General features: G+C 43.9%; 1 protein-coding gene across 1 annotated transcript; it reads left to right on the top strand.

Moving 5' to 3' along the window:
• Positions 1–4,557: 4,557 nt before the first annotated feature.
• On the top strand, positions 4,558–16,276 carry f7 (coagulation factor VII). The gene is made up of 10 exons (XM_080720794.1): positions 4,558–4,661; positions 7,040–7,203; positions 7,787–7,811; positions 7,967–8,080; positions 9,423–9,563; positions 11,184–11,305; positions 12,045–12,165; positions 13,419–13,696; positions 15,208–15,342; positions 15,853–16,276. Exons 1-10 carry the CDS (start codon positions 4,601–4,603, stop codon positions 16,054–16,056), a joined length of 1,365 nt encoding a protein of 454 aa, XP_080576920.1. The 5' UTR covers positions 4,558–4,600; the 3' UTR covers positions 16,057–16,276.
• Positions 16,277–16,571: the final 295 nt, after the last annotated feature.

Here is a 16,571-nt window from a genome sequence, read left to right as displayed (position 1 = left end):
CCTGCTTATTGTAAGTCACTTTGGATTAAAAGCTTCTGCTAAATACCTAAACTGTAAACCAGTATCCGAAAAGCTGCCGATATACTGCCTAAAATGCTGGTATCGGTGAGTATGGCAATCTATTCCATTCCCATACCACATTATTTATCACATGGAAGTGTGTAATTTACAGTGATCAATGATTGTGTATGTTTTTCTCCCCCACAATCTGTTTATTGACATTTTGTGTTATTGACAAGTGGTGAGAATGGTCAAAACCACAACAGAGCAACCATAAGTAGATACTGTAACAGTATCCGTGCCTGGCAGTCTTTGTCATTACCATAACACATAATGGAAAGGAAAATATCGTATCGGTACATCTAAAAGGCTCTCCTCCTCTGAACCTTTTTGCAGATGTGACTCTTGATTAAGGCCAGTGGTGGAAGAAGAAAGTACCAATACCACAATGTAGGAATACTCTGTTACAAATAATATTCTGGTATTCAAAATGTACTTGAATAAAAGTACAAAAGTATTCGCATGTAAACATAGTTTTTAGGGCACTGAAAGTACTCATGGTCCCGTTTTGCTAGTTTTCAAATGTAGAAATCAACTAGCCTACCGTAAGTATACATAGGAAGTTATTAATGTATGTTTTGTAATAATAATCAAAATCATACAAAGTAACTAGTGACTAAAGTTGTCAAATAATTGTAGTGGAGTAAAAGTATAATATTTGCCTCTTGATATGTAGTGGAGTAGAGGAGAATTTGAAACGCTCCGGTAAATTAAAGGTGATACACCATGCATTTAAAAAGTATTTATGTCATATTATTTATGTCCCAAAAACGTTTTTCAAAAGGTTTGAGGCTAAATTACCACTCCTGAATAGAGAGCCTCTCTCATTTTTGAATGGCTCTGAGCATTTTCAGCTGCAGTACCACCTTTGGCCTGAACTGCCCCCCCCCCCCCCCCCCCCCAATTTTTTTTGGAGCTGTGTGCAGCTCCCTATAGGTGGCTGTGTGGGTGTGTGTGTGTGTGTCTGTCCGTATGTAGCCTGACTTCGGCGCGCAACTAGTCCCACAGTTTTGCCACCACACACTCGCGCCATATGTCAAATCGACCGGCTTACTCGGGAATCGTGGGCTATTACTTTTCTAAGAGAAAGGTTCTATAGTTTAATTGATATTAATTTATTAGTGAATTAATTTTCCCCATTGACTTATAATGGGAATCGCAAAAACTCACATTCAATTATTTGTCTCTCGCAAACCATAGGGGCTAGAGTTTCAAGACTTGGAGAGGAGGTTCATAATGATTTCAAGGATTAAATAAAAAATAATTGTGTCATTTGGCCGCATGGTGGCGCCATAACACCCCACTTTACGTTTTGGCCTGTAACTCTTGAACCGTAGGTCGGAAAATTAAAAATATTTTTTCCCTGGATTCCTTGGGTCATGACGCATTTCCCCATATAGGCCACGCCCATTTGCGCCATGATAGATTTTCCGCCATCTTGAATTTTCTCCAAAACACACTTTTTGCTCCTTTTCCTACATATTTTCTCCAAATGTCACAAAAATCGGTACACATGATCTATGGACTCATGCGATAAACATATTCAAACGATATTTTGATAGTCCATACCGTTCTTCCGTGACAAGCTTCCAAAGTTAGCGGGAGGAACCCATTTTATAAGAAGTAGCCATAAATCACAAACGAAACATCCAGTCAACACAAAATTTTAAACACAAGTGGCGGGCGCTATACTGAACATATACCCAAAAGCATTTCCACTTCGACCCATAGGGGGCGCCACAAACGCGCAAAACGTAACCGTTTCATGCCAAAACGTGTTTTTCAGGGGGAACGACCCTCTCAAAACGAAACACAAACGATCTCTGGAGCGACGCGACAACGTAATCGCCTTGCGGAACTTGTGGGAGGAGCCTATTTCTTAAAAACAAGAAACCATATCCTTACTTCAGGAACGCAGGAAACGCAAAACACACTTTTTGCTCCTTTTCCTACATATTTTCTTCAAATGTCACAAAAATCGGTACACATGATCTACACACACACACACACACACACACACACACACACACACACACACACACACACACATACACACACACACACACACACACACACACACACACACACACACAGCTCCACTTCACACGGGTGTGATTTTTTTTTTTTAAAGGGTTCAAAAACGGCCGTCGATGACGTCAGCGACGGCAGCAAATCTGGACAGCCTGTTTTGAGAACCTGTGGGATGCTTTTAACCTCCGCCTTCCCAAAACCAGAGAAAGACACAACGGTCAGAAATGGGACTTTGTGAGGATAGAAGGTGCCAGTGGGACGCCAAAAAAAGGTTTTAAAATAGGAAAAGTTTCATGGTGTATCACCTTTAAAAGAATCCTCAAAAGTGCACTTATAAGTACAGTACTTAGTACATAGTACATGTATAGTTACTATACACCAGAGGTTCTCAACCAGTGGGTGTAAGTCACTGCTGTACAAAGTGGCTCTCAATCTCAACTTAAAGCGTAAGATCAGAGTAAATGTCCTGGACAATAGTCAACAAACAACGGGGGAAATAGTCACTTAAATCAGTGGTTCTCAACCTGTGGGGCGGGACCAGGGTGCTCCTCAAATTATTTTGGCGGTCCCCAGATGATTAACTGTCATCACTGTCATCAAAGGTATTCAGACGTGTTATTTGTTGCTCCTTTAAAAGTACAGAATCTAATAGAACTCAGTGAAATAGCCTACAGTTTGTGACGAGATCTGATCTCAGAACAGTTTTTTCCTCCAGGAATGTTTACATTTTATGTCCATGTTCACTGTTTACAATTGTTGTACCACAGTTTGTCTTTACATAACGTCGTTGTCGGGTGAAAACCTTGTATGTCCAAAACTGTTCGTTTTGAATTTTTCATTTTTAAACTTGTGAAAACAGACGATCTACAAGCACACAACGCCTCGCACTGCGAGGCGTTGTGTGCTTGTAGATCTGCTGTTTTCACTACTTGTGTGTGACGGCCTTGTACGATGAAGCAGGGCTTTACTTTGCGAAAGAACGTACACATTTGAAACTTGGAGATACAAGGTTTCCACCCGACAACGACGATATGATGTTCAAGATTCACTGCACTTATCACTGCATACAATGCAACGTGTTCCTTGTTACACCGCATTAATATAAACATACGGTTGGGTAGTAAAATACAAGGCAAGACGAAAATGCTGTTTTTGTGTAGAATGCATGCAGCGCCTTGCAAATTCACCTCAGAGTGTGCTGATCAATTTATAGATTTATGTATTTTTAATCAAGTGCTTATCTTTTGCTTCTCCTTTATTTATTTATTGATGCAACAATGTCAAAAATCCCAAACCGCGGCCTTGTTAACTCATATGCTGCCATTTAACAATACCTTCGTACTCTTTAACTGCCATTCGTCTCCATAGACTTCCATGTAATTCATAGTGCACGGATCATGCACACCCATGCCTAGATAATGCACCACGTGTGTCCACATTGCTCACAGCTTTCAAACAAAAAAATCCGAATGGAAATCCGTTCAGGCATTCATGAGATAGCAGCCATTATGTTTTACACTGTTGTGAGCTTGGAGGTCTGCTACCTGAGTTGTATGGGGGTTGTATGGGGGTTAAACAAGCAATTTCGCGATCGCTATCATGCCTACTAACGTTTTTGGGGTCCAAAAAAATAAAAAAAAAAAAAAAATAAAAAAGATTTTTTTTTTTTTTTTTTTTATTCACGGGATTCACGGGCGTGGCAGGGTGGGACAACGGGATTTTTAAGGGATTCACGTTTTTGGCAGTTAATGAGTTAAAACCAACCCTATACTAACCCTAACCTCACACTAACCTAATAGTTGGAATAACGGGATGTCAGAATTATGAGCGGAACCCACACCCTAGGTGGGGTTGGCGATAGGGCCTTTCTGTGTGGAGTTTGCATGTTCTCCCTGTTTCTCCTAGGGTTGATACCCTCACAAAAACATGCATGTAATCCTGGTCTAAATAATGCCTCCCCCTGGCCAGCCGGGGCGCCTGATGGAGGGGAATTAAGGAACTGGTTGGAATAACGTGTTCCTTCCACGTGCTACGTCCATACCAGGGAAATCTCCACTGTCAGATGAAAAGAAGCAACTTGGACTCCTCATGCATTGAAGGAAGCATGAGATCAGTCCGTTGTCTCCCAATTAGGCGCGGCAGAGGGAGAGCAGAGCCCAGGATTACATAGGCAATTAGCACTGGGTGAAAAAATGGGTTACAAAATTGTGGGATACAAATTTAAGAAAAAAGGGAAAAAAAGAGAATTATGAGCGGACCCCAACCAAATAATCCTACCCTCGTGCCTGTGTATGCAATGTACGGAATAAACACCTTGAATGTTGCAGCACTGTACTGTTGTGTTTTGATAAAACGGATTCCACAGCTGTGTGTACGGGGTCAGCGACCTGTAGGTGATTGCAGATCAGACTTTGTACCATCAGACACACACACACACACACACACACACACACACACACACACACACACACAGCTGGCAGCAGCATTTCAGCAGCGACCGTCATCCATCATGGTTGCCATCGCTCTCTTCTGTCTCCTCTGCAACCTCTACTGCTGCCTGTCTGCTTCAGGTAACACTGTGTGTGTGTGTGTGTGTGTGTGTGTGTGTGTGTGTGTGTGTGTGTGTGTGTGTGTGTGTGTGTGTGTGTGTGTGTGTGTGTGTGTGTGTGTGTGTGTGTGTGTGTGTGTGTGTGTGTGTGTGTGTGTGTGTGTGTGTGTGTGTGTGTGTGTGTGTGCGCGCGCGCGTGCATGTGCGTGTGTGTGTGAGAGCTGGGTAGTGTGTGTCGGGAAGGGGGGGGGGTTATGGTGGGGGGGCCCTAAAAAATGTTCGTCTAGGGGCCCTCGCGGGGATTAATCCGTCCCTGTGAAGATCTACAAGCTCGCAACACGTAGCAGCCGACGCAGCGTGACACGCTGTGAGCTTGTGGGTCGGCTATTGTGTGTGTGTGTGTGTGTGTGTGTGTGCGCTCTAGAATGACTAGAATTTCTTCCAAAATCTGTCGCTGACTCGCTCACTGCATCATCTTTTCCTCGCTTCAAATGTTTTCAGAAACATTCTTGAGAGCAAATGTTTAGCTGTGTATGACAATGTGTGTTTGTTTGTTTACATGGCTGTCATGTTGGATATGGAATACAAATCCAAGCAGCCAGGTGCTCTGAGTCTTTGATTAGACGGTATACTGCATAGTACTATATCTGTCTTTCTATGTTATATGAGTTTAAAAAGGCATTAAACAAGCCCAAAAGATTTTTTGAGGTGTCAATCCTTTTAGTTGACTGTGTACCAGTGAACTTTGTACTGTCATGAAACTAACTTTTCCTATGCAAACTTAAATCGAGTCTTCAGTCAAGCAATCAATCAATCAGTCAATCAATACGGAGGTCTGTTATAGAGCTGATATAGAGCTAATCTCTCAAGACAGACTCTGATAGCTACTCAAAGGAAGAGGAACAAACAGAGTGGGCGTTCCCTTTTATTTGACGATGGTTAGCCATCCGTGGTTTTGTTAAGGTCGGTAGAGAAGGGCTCGTTTTAAGCATGAACGTGAGCAGCGGTTAGATACAAGATAAATCTTTTTTTTTTCTGAATTTCATAACATTGGCCTGTGATATGCAAAACCGGATTTCCTGATTGAATTTGAGTTTTTTTCCCCCCTTCAGTCGCGGGTGTCGCAGACCGCAAAGCTACGGTTTAATATAAAACCTTTATCTACCTGTCAATCTCGCCAATTGCACCCGGTGAGTTTTTAATAGCGACTTTAAAGGTGATACACCATGCATTTAAAAAGTATTTATGTCATATTGTTTATGTCCCAAAAACGTTTTTCAAAAGGTTTGAGGCTAAATTACCACTCCTGAATAGAGAGCCTCTCTCATTTTTGAATGGCTCCCAGAGCATTTTCAGCTGCAGTACCACCTTTGGCCTGAACTGCACCACCCCCCCAAAATCTTTTTGAAAAAAAAAAATCTTTTTGAAAAAAAAATATCTTGGGATCTCTGAGGATAGAAGGTGCAAGTGGGACCCCAAAAAAAGGTTTTAAAATAGGAAAAGTGAAATTTCATGGTGTATCACCTTTAACACATCGGGTGCCCACGTGGTGTCTACGCGTCAATCTCTTTGATCTTTACGAGTGCCCAACGACGCGTTTGACGCGTTGTACAGTAAACTATACTGTACTGTAGCTATACTGCACTTGGCTACCGCGGTGATGAAACAACTCCATTTCCCAACATGCAGCGCGCAATTACGTCACCCGGACGTGCTGTGTGGCTCGTTGACTTCCTGTTTACCGGCTGCACAAAAATGCCGTTTTCTCCGGATTCTCTTCCTTTTTTCATTTTTTTCTCAAAACGGCAGCCTCTTCTACATGCCGTAACACAAACACTGTGGCTTAGAAATGATAAAAAACGGTCCTGACTGAAAGAAAAGATTTTTGCGAAATAAACAGGACATACTCGGATTACATTTACTCGGATTACTTTTCTCGCCAGTACTCTCGCCGGTAGGTAAAATGACGCGTTGCCATGGGCACCAGCAAATAAGACGTCAGAGATCACGTGGGCATCCGATGTGTTAAGCTCGATGATTTTCAGGACGGCAACGCCAGGCAGACTACGGCTGCTATGACGTAATCGCCGTAGTGGTCAAAATGGTTAAGCAAAGCCTCGGTCGGCGGCGACGGGATCCCACCCCTTTCACTGAACGCTTTGGTTCCCATGGCGACGCGTACACGTAGCAGACGGAGTAGGCGCTACGTGGGAAGGGACCTTCTGTCATAGTAGAGACGGCTGCGGCGACGGCAGGTTTATCTATCGAGCACGGATCATTTCCGGTTACCATTGTCATCTGCCGTTGCCGTAGCGTTGCTTAAGGACTCTAATACCTGGCAGTGAATGTGTGAACTGCGTGTGTGCGTGTGTGTGCGCGTGTGCATGTGTGTGTGCGTAGTGTTCCTCCCTCCAGACTCCGCCCACAGCGTCCTGGTTCGCAGCAAGAGGTGGAACTCCGGCTGGTTCGAGGAGCTCCACAAAGGCAACCTGGAGAGAGAGTGTCTGGAGGAGAAATGCTCCTATGAGGAGGCCAGAGAGGTGTTCGAATACACAGAGTCCACGGTACTGTCTACCACCACCAACTAATTAACTAATTACCAAGCAATTAACTAATGAACCATTTAACCAACCAGAGGAGAAATGCTCCTACGAGGAGGCCCTGGACGCCGGGAGGTGTTTGAGTACGCCGAGTCCACGGCACTGTGGACCACCAATTAACTAATGAACGAATGAATTAAGCAACCAACCAATTATCCAATTAAGCAATTCACCCTTTGTCAGCCTTCTGATTGATTGGTCCCTGACTGACCAACCAGCAGGCTCTTTCTGCCTTGTCCCGCCCTGGTCCCGCCCAAGCTCACAACGCCTCGCGCTGCAGGCGTTGTGAGCTTGTAGATCAGCTAGCTGTATGAGCTATTCAGCTAATGTAAAAAAAACATGATCATATGACACAAAGATTTGACGGCCCCCCCTGTGTTAACTCTGAGGACTCCCTAGGGGTCCCAGACCCCCTGTTGAAGACCCCTATTCTGAGGTATACAAACTACATAGTTTAATGTTGGAAATGAGTGGTATTCCCCTTTAATTTACTCCATGGAACGTGATGATAACCGGACTAATGTTTATTCTGTCATATTTATTTCAGGATGAGTTTTGGAGGACGTACAGTCGTAAGTAGGAACACCTTTAAACGCCATTAATATTATTAAATCACATTATTTTGTAGTTATCATGAAAGATAATAACATGCGTGCATGCATGCGTGTGTGTTTTGTGTGTGTGTGTGTGTGTGTGTGTGTGTGTGTGCGCATGCGTGTGTGTGTAGTTCCAGACAGCTGTGCGTCGGCTCCATGCATGAACCAGGGACATTGTGTGAACCAGGGAGAGTCCTACATGTGTCTGTGTCTGCCGGAGTTCAGCGGACGCAGCTGTGAGCTAGGTTAGACTCCTCCTTCCATCCGTCCTGACTCCTTCCACCTCTGTCCTTGAGAACCACTAGTACAAGACTCCTAATAGTGACGTAGTAAATCAGTGTCATACATATTCTGAAGAAAACCTGGAGACTGACATTCAGTTTGGGTCTATGATGAAAATAAGAATATTATAATGGTGTGTAAAACAAAAACAAAAAGAAAATCTAATATTTTCACCCAGTGCCAATTGCCTAAGCTGTAATCCTGGGCTCTGCTCTCCCTCTGCCAACCTGGGGAGAGCCCTGAATTGAGCTCATGCTCCCCTCAGTGCATGAGGAGTTAGCAGGCAGCTTCTTATCACCTGACGGGGAGGAGCTTCCCCGGTTGGACGTAGCACGTGGAAGGAACACGGTATTCCAACCAGTTCCTTTCCCCTCCATCAGGCGCCCCAGCTGGCCAGGGGGAGGCAGTATAGAGACCATGATTACTGCATGTTTTTGTGAGGGTATCTACCCTAGTAGACACGGGGAGAACAAAAATGAAAATAGCCGATCTACAACCTCACAATGTGCCATGCTCCGATGCATTGTGAGCTTGTAGTTGCAGCTATTTGGTGAGCAACCCCGCATTCAGCTTGATTATACCAAGCCTTTAGCTTTAGCTAGTGGAGATACGGGGTACCACATGGATTTCTACGCAGAGGATTCTTCCAACATAAAATGCTCCATTCAAGTTCAGGAGAGTTCGGAAAAGGCAATTCTCATGAATACTGTAGGACAGGGTTTCCCAATAGGCGGCCCGCAGGCCATTTGCGGCCCGCGGGGGGCTACTGTCTGGCCCACACCAACCCCAGTAATAATGGTGGTATAAGAGCAGCAACAACACTAGTATATGGTCGTCGTTGGGTGGAAATCTCGTATCTTTAAATTTGTACGTTCTTTCGCAAATCATACAAGGCTGTCGCGGTGCGAGGCGTTGTGTGCTTGTAGATCTGCTGTTTTCACTCGTTTAAATCATTTTTAAAATGATACATTCAAAATGAACGGTTTTGGACATTGATTGATTTGACATTGATTTGGACACTGATTTTCACCCAACAACGACGAAAACTGTAATGTTGTGGCTTGCTGTGTGGTACCCTAGACATAATTCGGCCCTTGGGGAAAACAAATTGGGGAACCTTGCTGCATAGGACATGGAAAGGGGGCCTTTGCATTTCTTTCTCCATAGTAAATGCTGCATTCATGGACTGGAGAGGGCACTTTTTATAGACAGGTAAAAGGGCACGTGTGCAGTAGGTGAAAAACAGTGAATCATGGCAGAGTATATGTTAACAAGCCAGTGTTGTCGTTGTCGTTGTTTGTTCAGAGTACAATGCTGTCCCAGTCAACTGTCTGTTGGACAACGGTGGATGCGAACACTTCTGTGAGGGGGAAGCAGGAAGTGTCAACTGCTCGTGTGCGGACGGCTACTTCCTGCATCGGAACGGACTCAACTGTGTGCCGAGAGGTAGGACGGAAATGCGTGTATCAAAACAGCGTCCCGATTCCGACAATGGAAGCTTGTGATTGGCTGAACCGGAGGTAAGGGAGCGCTCCGTTTGGATTTGCCTGGACCGTGCGGAGGTGCCGAGAGCTCAGGTTATAGGTAATTATAATAGGCCTACATGCGATGTTTCATAACACAAGAAATAATCATAAACATTCTATATTTATAAGGTCAAGTATTATACTTAATAATAGGGACTTACTAGAAGTTAAGAACCATTATCATAGTTATAATAGGCCTACATTTACAGTAGTTTAGGCATTTTGGTTTGATGTGGGCAGAACAATTTGTCCTTGTTTGTTATTTGACTATTTTTACTAATTAAAGACACTTCATAGTGAATTAGTGATTATATTATAATAAATAGCCTATGTCATGATTGTTGTTATAGCGAGATCAGATTGTGTTTATAATATAACGCCGGCGCGCCTCCGTCATCTCCACCGAAAACAAGCGCTCCCCCCTTGTTCCATTGTCGGAACCAGGACGCTGTTTTGATTCACGTGACGGAAATATGTCTGCTTAGCAGAGATATAGGATGAAATATGTCTGCTTAGCAGAGATATAGGATGAAATATGTCTGCTTAGCAGAGATATAGGATGAAATATGTCACCACATAAGCGTGGGGTGGCTCACAGTAGCTCACAGAGTACAGCGTCTTGCAATGGGCCTGGTGTAGGCCTACAAGATACACTACACCTCCAAGATACCCATGTACCTGACAAAATACTACTAGGATGTCCACGATCACAACACCAGAGGCAGCTCCACTAATCATGTTCAACCCAGATTTAACACTAAAAAAGGCTCTAATTGGTTCTCCAGCTATACCGGCACCAACATATGGAACGCCCTTCCACAGGCCTTAAAGGAGTGCAAATCCCTAGCCTCCTTCAAAATTGGTCTGAAAAGTCACCTTCAGACGGCTGCTACTCAAGACCCCCCCCCCCCCCCCCCCCCCCCCCCCCCAGATACATAAAGTGGTTCCTGTTAGGATCTCCTATTAGTTGACCTTGTACCAGTGAACTGTACTGTCATGAAACTCTACTTTTTTCCTATGCAAAATGACAAAATATTATTCAATCAATCAATGTTAGCAGGATGAAATATGTCTGTTTATTGAGTACTGAAAGACTCATTGATGAAAATATCTGCTTAACAGAGTAGGTGTTTTGTGAAAAAAATGAAATAAAACTATTACTATAACATATTTAAAAAGTATTTAGAGAATTCAATGACGTAAGATGATAACTTCAGTTCAACCTCTTAAATATAGCCTACGTCGTTTATGTTTTGTTGATATTGTATTTTATTGTGTTCATAGAGAGATCATAAAGATAGTTGATGCTTCATATGCATATGAGTAAAATCACTAATGCTCATTGATTATTTTCAAAGCAGTTCTTATGACGTGATCTAAGATGACCCTATGGTATTTTCAATGGAAAAAGTAAAATAAAATACTGGCGCTATAGCTTTAGTTCTCTTATTGTTTTTTATACTGTGGTTGTATTATATTCATTTTGTTAATGTTGTAATGCATTCTGTTTACGTTCATATAAGTGTTGTGTATCTTACAGAGCCTATAGCGTGTGGTATGGTTCCCGTCCTCCAGGGGGCGTCAGACAAAGCAGATCAGGTGGACCCTCGTTCTCGCATCGTTGGAGGAACAGAGTGTCCCAAAGGAGAATGTCCCTGGCAGGTAAGGGGACTAACCTGACTCCGCCAGATGGTGGCAGCAGTGCGTACCGCCCTACTTTACCATCTGAGACTGCTCGGGGAGAGTTGATATCACTCGTAAAGTCCCAGACCGGACGAATCAGCGGCAGCTACAGGCGGGTTCTGAGCGGCTCTGAGCCAATAGAGTCTCACTGCAGACCACATGGAAACCCAGGAGGCGGATTCTGGGTGTAACAACATCATGCAGAGTTGCAGACATGCCAATATGAGTGGTTGGAGTTGGCACTCCCAGATTGTGATAGACAGACGGCCCCATCCAATCACCTGATGAAGAATTTGAAAAAATGGCCCGCCCCTTACATCGGGTCTGCCCGAGCAATTCCAGATGGTAAAAGTAGGGCGGTATTTAAGAGAATTGCCTTGTCCAAACTCTCCTGAACTGCAGCGTCTTATGTTGAAGGAATCGCTCTGTCTGTGTAGAAATCCATGCTGTTACGTCACATCTCCAGTATTCACTTGATTATGCTTAGTTCAGTGTGGTATCTATCAAGTATGGAAAATAGCCGACCTCCAAGCTCACAACGCGTCGCGCTGCGAGCTTGGAGGTCGGCTATTTTCACCAAAAGGCCCTTTTATAAATTTCAACCCTTGCCTCTCTCTCTGCACGTCCCTGGTGCATGTGTGTGTGTGTGTGTGTGTGTGTGTGTGTGTGTGTGTGTGTGTGTGTGCGTGTGCGCGTGCGTGTGCGCGTGTGCGTGTAGGTGCTGTTGATGTCCAGGGGGAAGGGGTTCTGTGGAGGGATCATCATACATCCATCCTGGGTCCTCACCGCCTCTCACTGCATGGAGAACATGCATACCGAGCTGCTCAGGGTGGTGGCAGGTACCATACATCCAACCGTAACACCATCCATACGTACGTACATCCATCCAACAGTACATCAAACCATACATCCATTTGAACATCCATCCATCCATCCATTCCTCCATCCAGAACCTTGGTGTGGTCCTGGACAGCCGTCGTTCAAGGTACACATTGCATCAGTCACTCGATCCTGTAGGTTCTCACTCAGACCCTTCTCTTCCTCACCCAGGAGTCGGCCATCTGTCATGACAAAACTCCACTACTGTACTCTCTCCTCACTGGCCTCCCGGCATGTGCACTTAAGCCTCTCCAACTGATCCAAAATACTGCGGCACGATTGGTCTTCAACCAGCCAAAAGTTTCACATCTGTCTCCCCCCCCTCTTCTCCGCTCCCTCCACTGGCTCCCGGTGGCTGCCCGCACTGAATACAAAACACTGATGCTGACCTTCAAAGCAGTCAAAGCCTGATAGATCCCTACAACCCCACCCGTTCACTCAGATCAGCCAACACAGGGATGCTGACAGAACCCACTAAAAAATGCAGGACAAAACTCCACTCGTCCTAGACAATTCACTCTCCTGGCCCCCAAACTGAGGATTAAACTCCCTTTCTCACTTAGAACTGCAGACTCACTCCCTAACTTCCACTGTGGTCTGAAGACTCACCTCTTGAGACTCCACCTTAGCCCATAGCACTTAACCGTAGCACTCGACTGACCATACATGAAAGCAAGATAGCATTTGTTTAGGTTTTAAATCATTTTTTACTGAATTTGTTCTGCAAATGCATTTTTTCCCCAGGTTTCTTTCCCTGTTTTGACTTTAACATTTTTAATTTTTTAATCATCCCCTCCTCTTTTGCCATTCACCCAACACTGTGGGTGTGGCTAACTTCAGCTGGGTCACCACCCACCTGACAACAAGGCAACACTTTCTGTAGACTTTTTTGGAAAAAATCTTAGTATAATCCTTGTATAATCATAATACTTGATCATCATGTTTTAGGAGGGGAGGAAATCATGGCACCCCATCTTTAAGTGTTTCATTCATAAATGTATTTCCCCTATCTATCTATCTGTCTGTCTGTCTGCCTGCCTGCCTTTCTACCTGCCTGCCTGTCTATCTGTCTGCCTGCCTGCCTGCCTGTCTGCCTTCCTGCCTGCCTGCCTGCCTGTCTGCCTGCCTGCCTGCCTGCCTGCCTGTCTGCCTGCCTGCCTGCCTGCCTTTCTACCTGCCTGCCTGCCTGTCTGTCTGTCTGTCTGTCTGTCAGGTGAACACAACACGGGGGTGGACGAGCACACAGAGCAGGTGATCCAGGTGTCGCAGATCATAATGCACGAGGCGTACGTGTCGCGCACGGCCGACAACGACATTGCGCTGCTGCGTCTGAGCGAGCCCGTGGCCTACACGCAGTACGCCGTGCCCGTGTGCCTGCCCACGCGGCCGCTCGCCGAGGTCTACCTGTGGGCGGTCAGCATGCACACGGTGAGCGGATGGGGCCAGCGCAGCGAGAACGGACCCACCTCACACCTGCTCAGACGCCTGCAGGTAAAACACATTATTGTATCTAAAATTAAAGGATACGTATGTGGGATAGGCAGTTATAAGCTTTATAGCCTATTCCTTTTGATCTCCTCTAACAGTGCTACTGTTTTTTTTTTTTTTTTTTTTTTGCTTTTGTTGATGTATGATTTGGAAAAAGTATGATTGATACTGTGAGAAGATGATCAAATAATCTAAACTAAACTAAACTAAAAAAATAAAAAAAAAGTAACCAGTGGTTATCCCAGATGATTAACTTAATGTGCAATATTGTTTTCTCACTCAACAGTAAACAAACCAACATAAAGTTTAAGTGTATAGATGGTATCTGGCTGCACATTTCTAAAGTGACAAACGTTTTAATACTCTAAAATGACAAATTAAACATTGGACAAATCGTCAAATATTTGAGGCAGAAATTGTGAAAATAGCAGATCTACATGCTAGCGACGCCTGGCATTACCGTGAGCACTCTTAATGCTGCTATGAGTACATACTTACTTGAGTAAGTACTCATGTACTTGAGTAAGTACTGCACTTAATGTTAGTACAATTTTGAGACTTGAGTTCAATCATATTTTTTTGTATTTGTCGCATTCTGAAGACAAAAAAAAGAAATATAGTAAATGTACCCCCATTGATGGGAATTTGGGTCCCCATCCAAAATCAATAGGGGTACATTTATGGTAATCAAATGATTGTCTTAGGAATGCGACAAAAAATTTAAAAATAGTATTGAACTCAGGTCTCCATGGTGTGAGTAATCAATAGGAAAAAAATGACATTTTGGGGGTGATAGATAGATAGATACCTTTATTATCCCAAGGGGGAAATGAAGTCATCCAGGCGGCACAGCATTTAAGGTTACAGGACCGTAAGAAAAAGAAAAAAGGACTGTTGTGTACAGCCGAGCGACAAAAAACAAACAAGAAAGAAGAATCAACAATACAGGAGAATCAACCATACAGAGCACTTAAGTAATACAAATATATACATATAAAGTGTCGAGAACAGTTTAAAAAAAAACACAACAGAACAATAAAATAGTAGTACTTAACATTTCTATAATGGGTTGCAATTTTAAGGGACTTAAAGGAACTACTTATCAACACAGTGCCACACCCCAGGGCCACACGCTTAAGACAGGGTAGGCAGATAGAGGTAGGCCGCTGTTTCCTATGCTATTGTTCCACGCAAGGCACAGAAGGCCCTACACCCACTTTTTCGCCAGCCAATCAGAAAAACACAACAACACGAAAAGACAGACTAAACTACTATATACACGAATAAAACTTCAGAACATGACCAGCTTGGCCAATGTTATGAGTCACCACAAGAAAAAAGAAGACAGGAAAAAAAGCAAGAAAAAGAGAAAGTAGGAAAACAACTGCAGAGCCAAACTGAGATGCGACTGCTTCCCTCAAGGGGCGCTTTGCAACCTGGGTGAACTACTCCTTTAAAGAACACTGTTACAAACAGACATACAAACCTTGTTTCTTCCCCCATCCCCATCCCAGGTTCCCAGGATCAGAACCCAGGAATGTGTGAAGGAGAGCGGTGTGGTTCTGACCGACAACATGTTCTGTGCAGGATATCTGGAGGGGAGACAGGACAGCTGTAAGGGAGACAGCGGAGGACCTCTGGTAACCAAGGTGAGCTCGAAACAAGGTTCCGCTACAAACGCCATAACAAATGTATTGAGTATCCGGTATCAACAAGCTTTGAGCGTATCGAGCTTGTTATCGTGCATAGCTCATGTTTAAACAATCAAGACAAGAGGCGATCAAGAAATTATTACAGTACTATTCATAATATAAAGCCAGTATTGCACACTAACGAATGATAGTGTTAATGATATTTAATGCTAATATTTGTTACTCTCTCTCCTTTCCTCCTCTACATTTTCTTTTTATTTACATTCTCTTTATATGGTGAATTTGTACACTTTAATAACATGTTACTGTATCTTAAACCATGAATATGTAGGATAGGCATTCATAAGCTTTGTAGCTTCAGCCTATTCCTTTTGATCACCTCAAACAGTGCTACTGTTCTCTTTTGTGGATGTAAGATTTGTATAAATGTATACTTGCTACTGTGAGTTGATTAAATGAACTCCTCCCCTCCCCTCCCCTCCCCTCACCTCACCTCTCCTCTCCCAGTACAAGAACACCACCTTCTTGCTGGGCATCGTCAGCTGGGGGAAGGGCTGCGCGCGACCAGGGAACTACGGCATCTACACCCGCGTGTCCAACTACCTGGACTGGATCCACAACCGAACGGAACAGCTGATGATGACACCCATCCCAACAGAACCGCTGATGACACCCATCCCAACGGAACGGCTGATGACACCCAGGCCATAACACAGTGCATTTTGTTCCGTTTGTACACTCTCAGAGTTACAGACCGGATTTGTCCGGATTTCAAATGAAGCAAACACAGAACTGAAAGTTCCTATGAATGGCCGCTAGTTGCGCTGTTCTGGTACCAAAAGCAACATGTTCTCCATAGGATTCCATTCATTTCCCCCGAACTTTTACATTTGATTTTCTTACCTTAATAAACATTGTCATACTGTAAATACATTGTGGTTGCTGTCGCTAGTTTAAAGTCTTGTTTCAATCACCATGATATTGTGTTTTGTGAAAATATGGTCCAATTTATGTTACAATTGATGTTAAAACAGGGTATGCTCGTGATCATAGGCTTGTTGTGATGGTTCTTCTTCGTGTGCTTTATTTTTGGCAAGCTCAAGACAATTCCCATGCGGTTCCGTTGGCAGCCAATAGCATTCCTGGCTGGTACCCACATTAAAACAATGATTGTGACACCCATACCCAAAAAAAGCTTGAAGAGCAGTATAGAAACCAATGTTTCC

This window comes from Nannobrachium achirus (genome assembly GCF_963921795.1).
Source record: "Nannobrachium achirus genome assembly, chromosome: 24".
Lineage (NCBI taxonomy): Eukaryota > Metazoa > Chordata > Actinopteri > Myctophiformes > Myctophidae > Nannobrachium > Nannobrachium achirus.
Note: the sequence above shows the minus strand (reverse complement) of the source record. Positions and strands in the feature narration are given on the sequence as shown.

Bases quoted from the DNA above. Each gene is read 5' to 3' on its own strand.
- f7 (XM_080720794.1), top strand. From the start codon at position 4,601: ATGGTTGCCATCGCTCTCTTCTGTCTCCTCTGCAACCTCTACTGCTGC. The intron at 12,166-13,418 runs GTACCATACATC...TCTGTCTGTCAG, and splicing joins GCTGCTCAGGGTGGTGGCAG to GTGAACACAACACGGGGGTG. The intron at 15,343-15,852 runs GTGAGCTCGAAA...CTCCTCTCCCAG, and splicing joins GAGGACCTCTGGTAACCAAG to TACAAGAACACCACCTTCTT.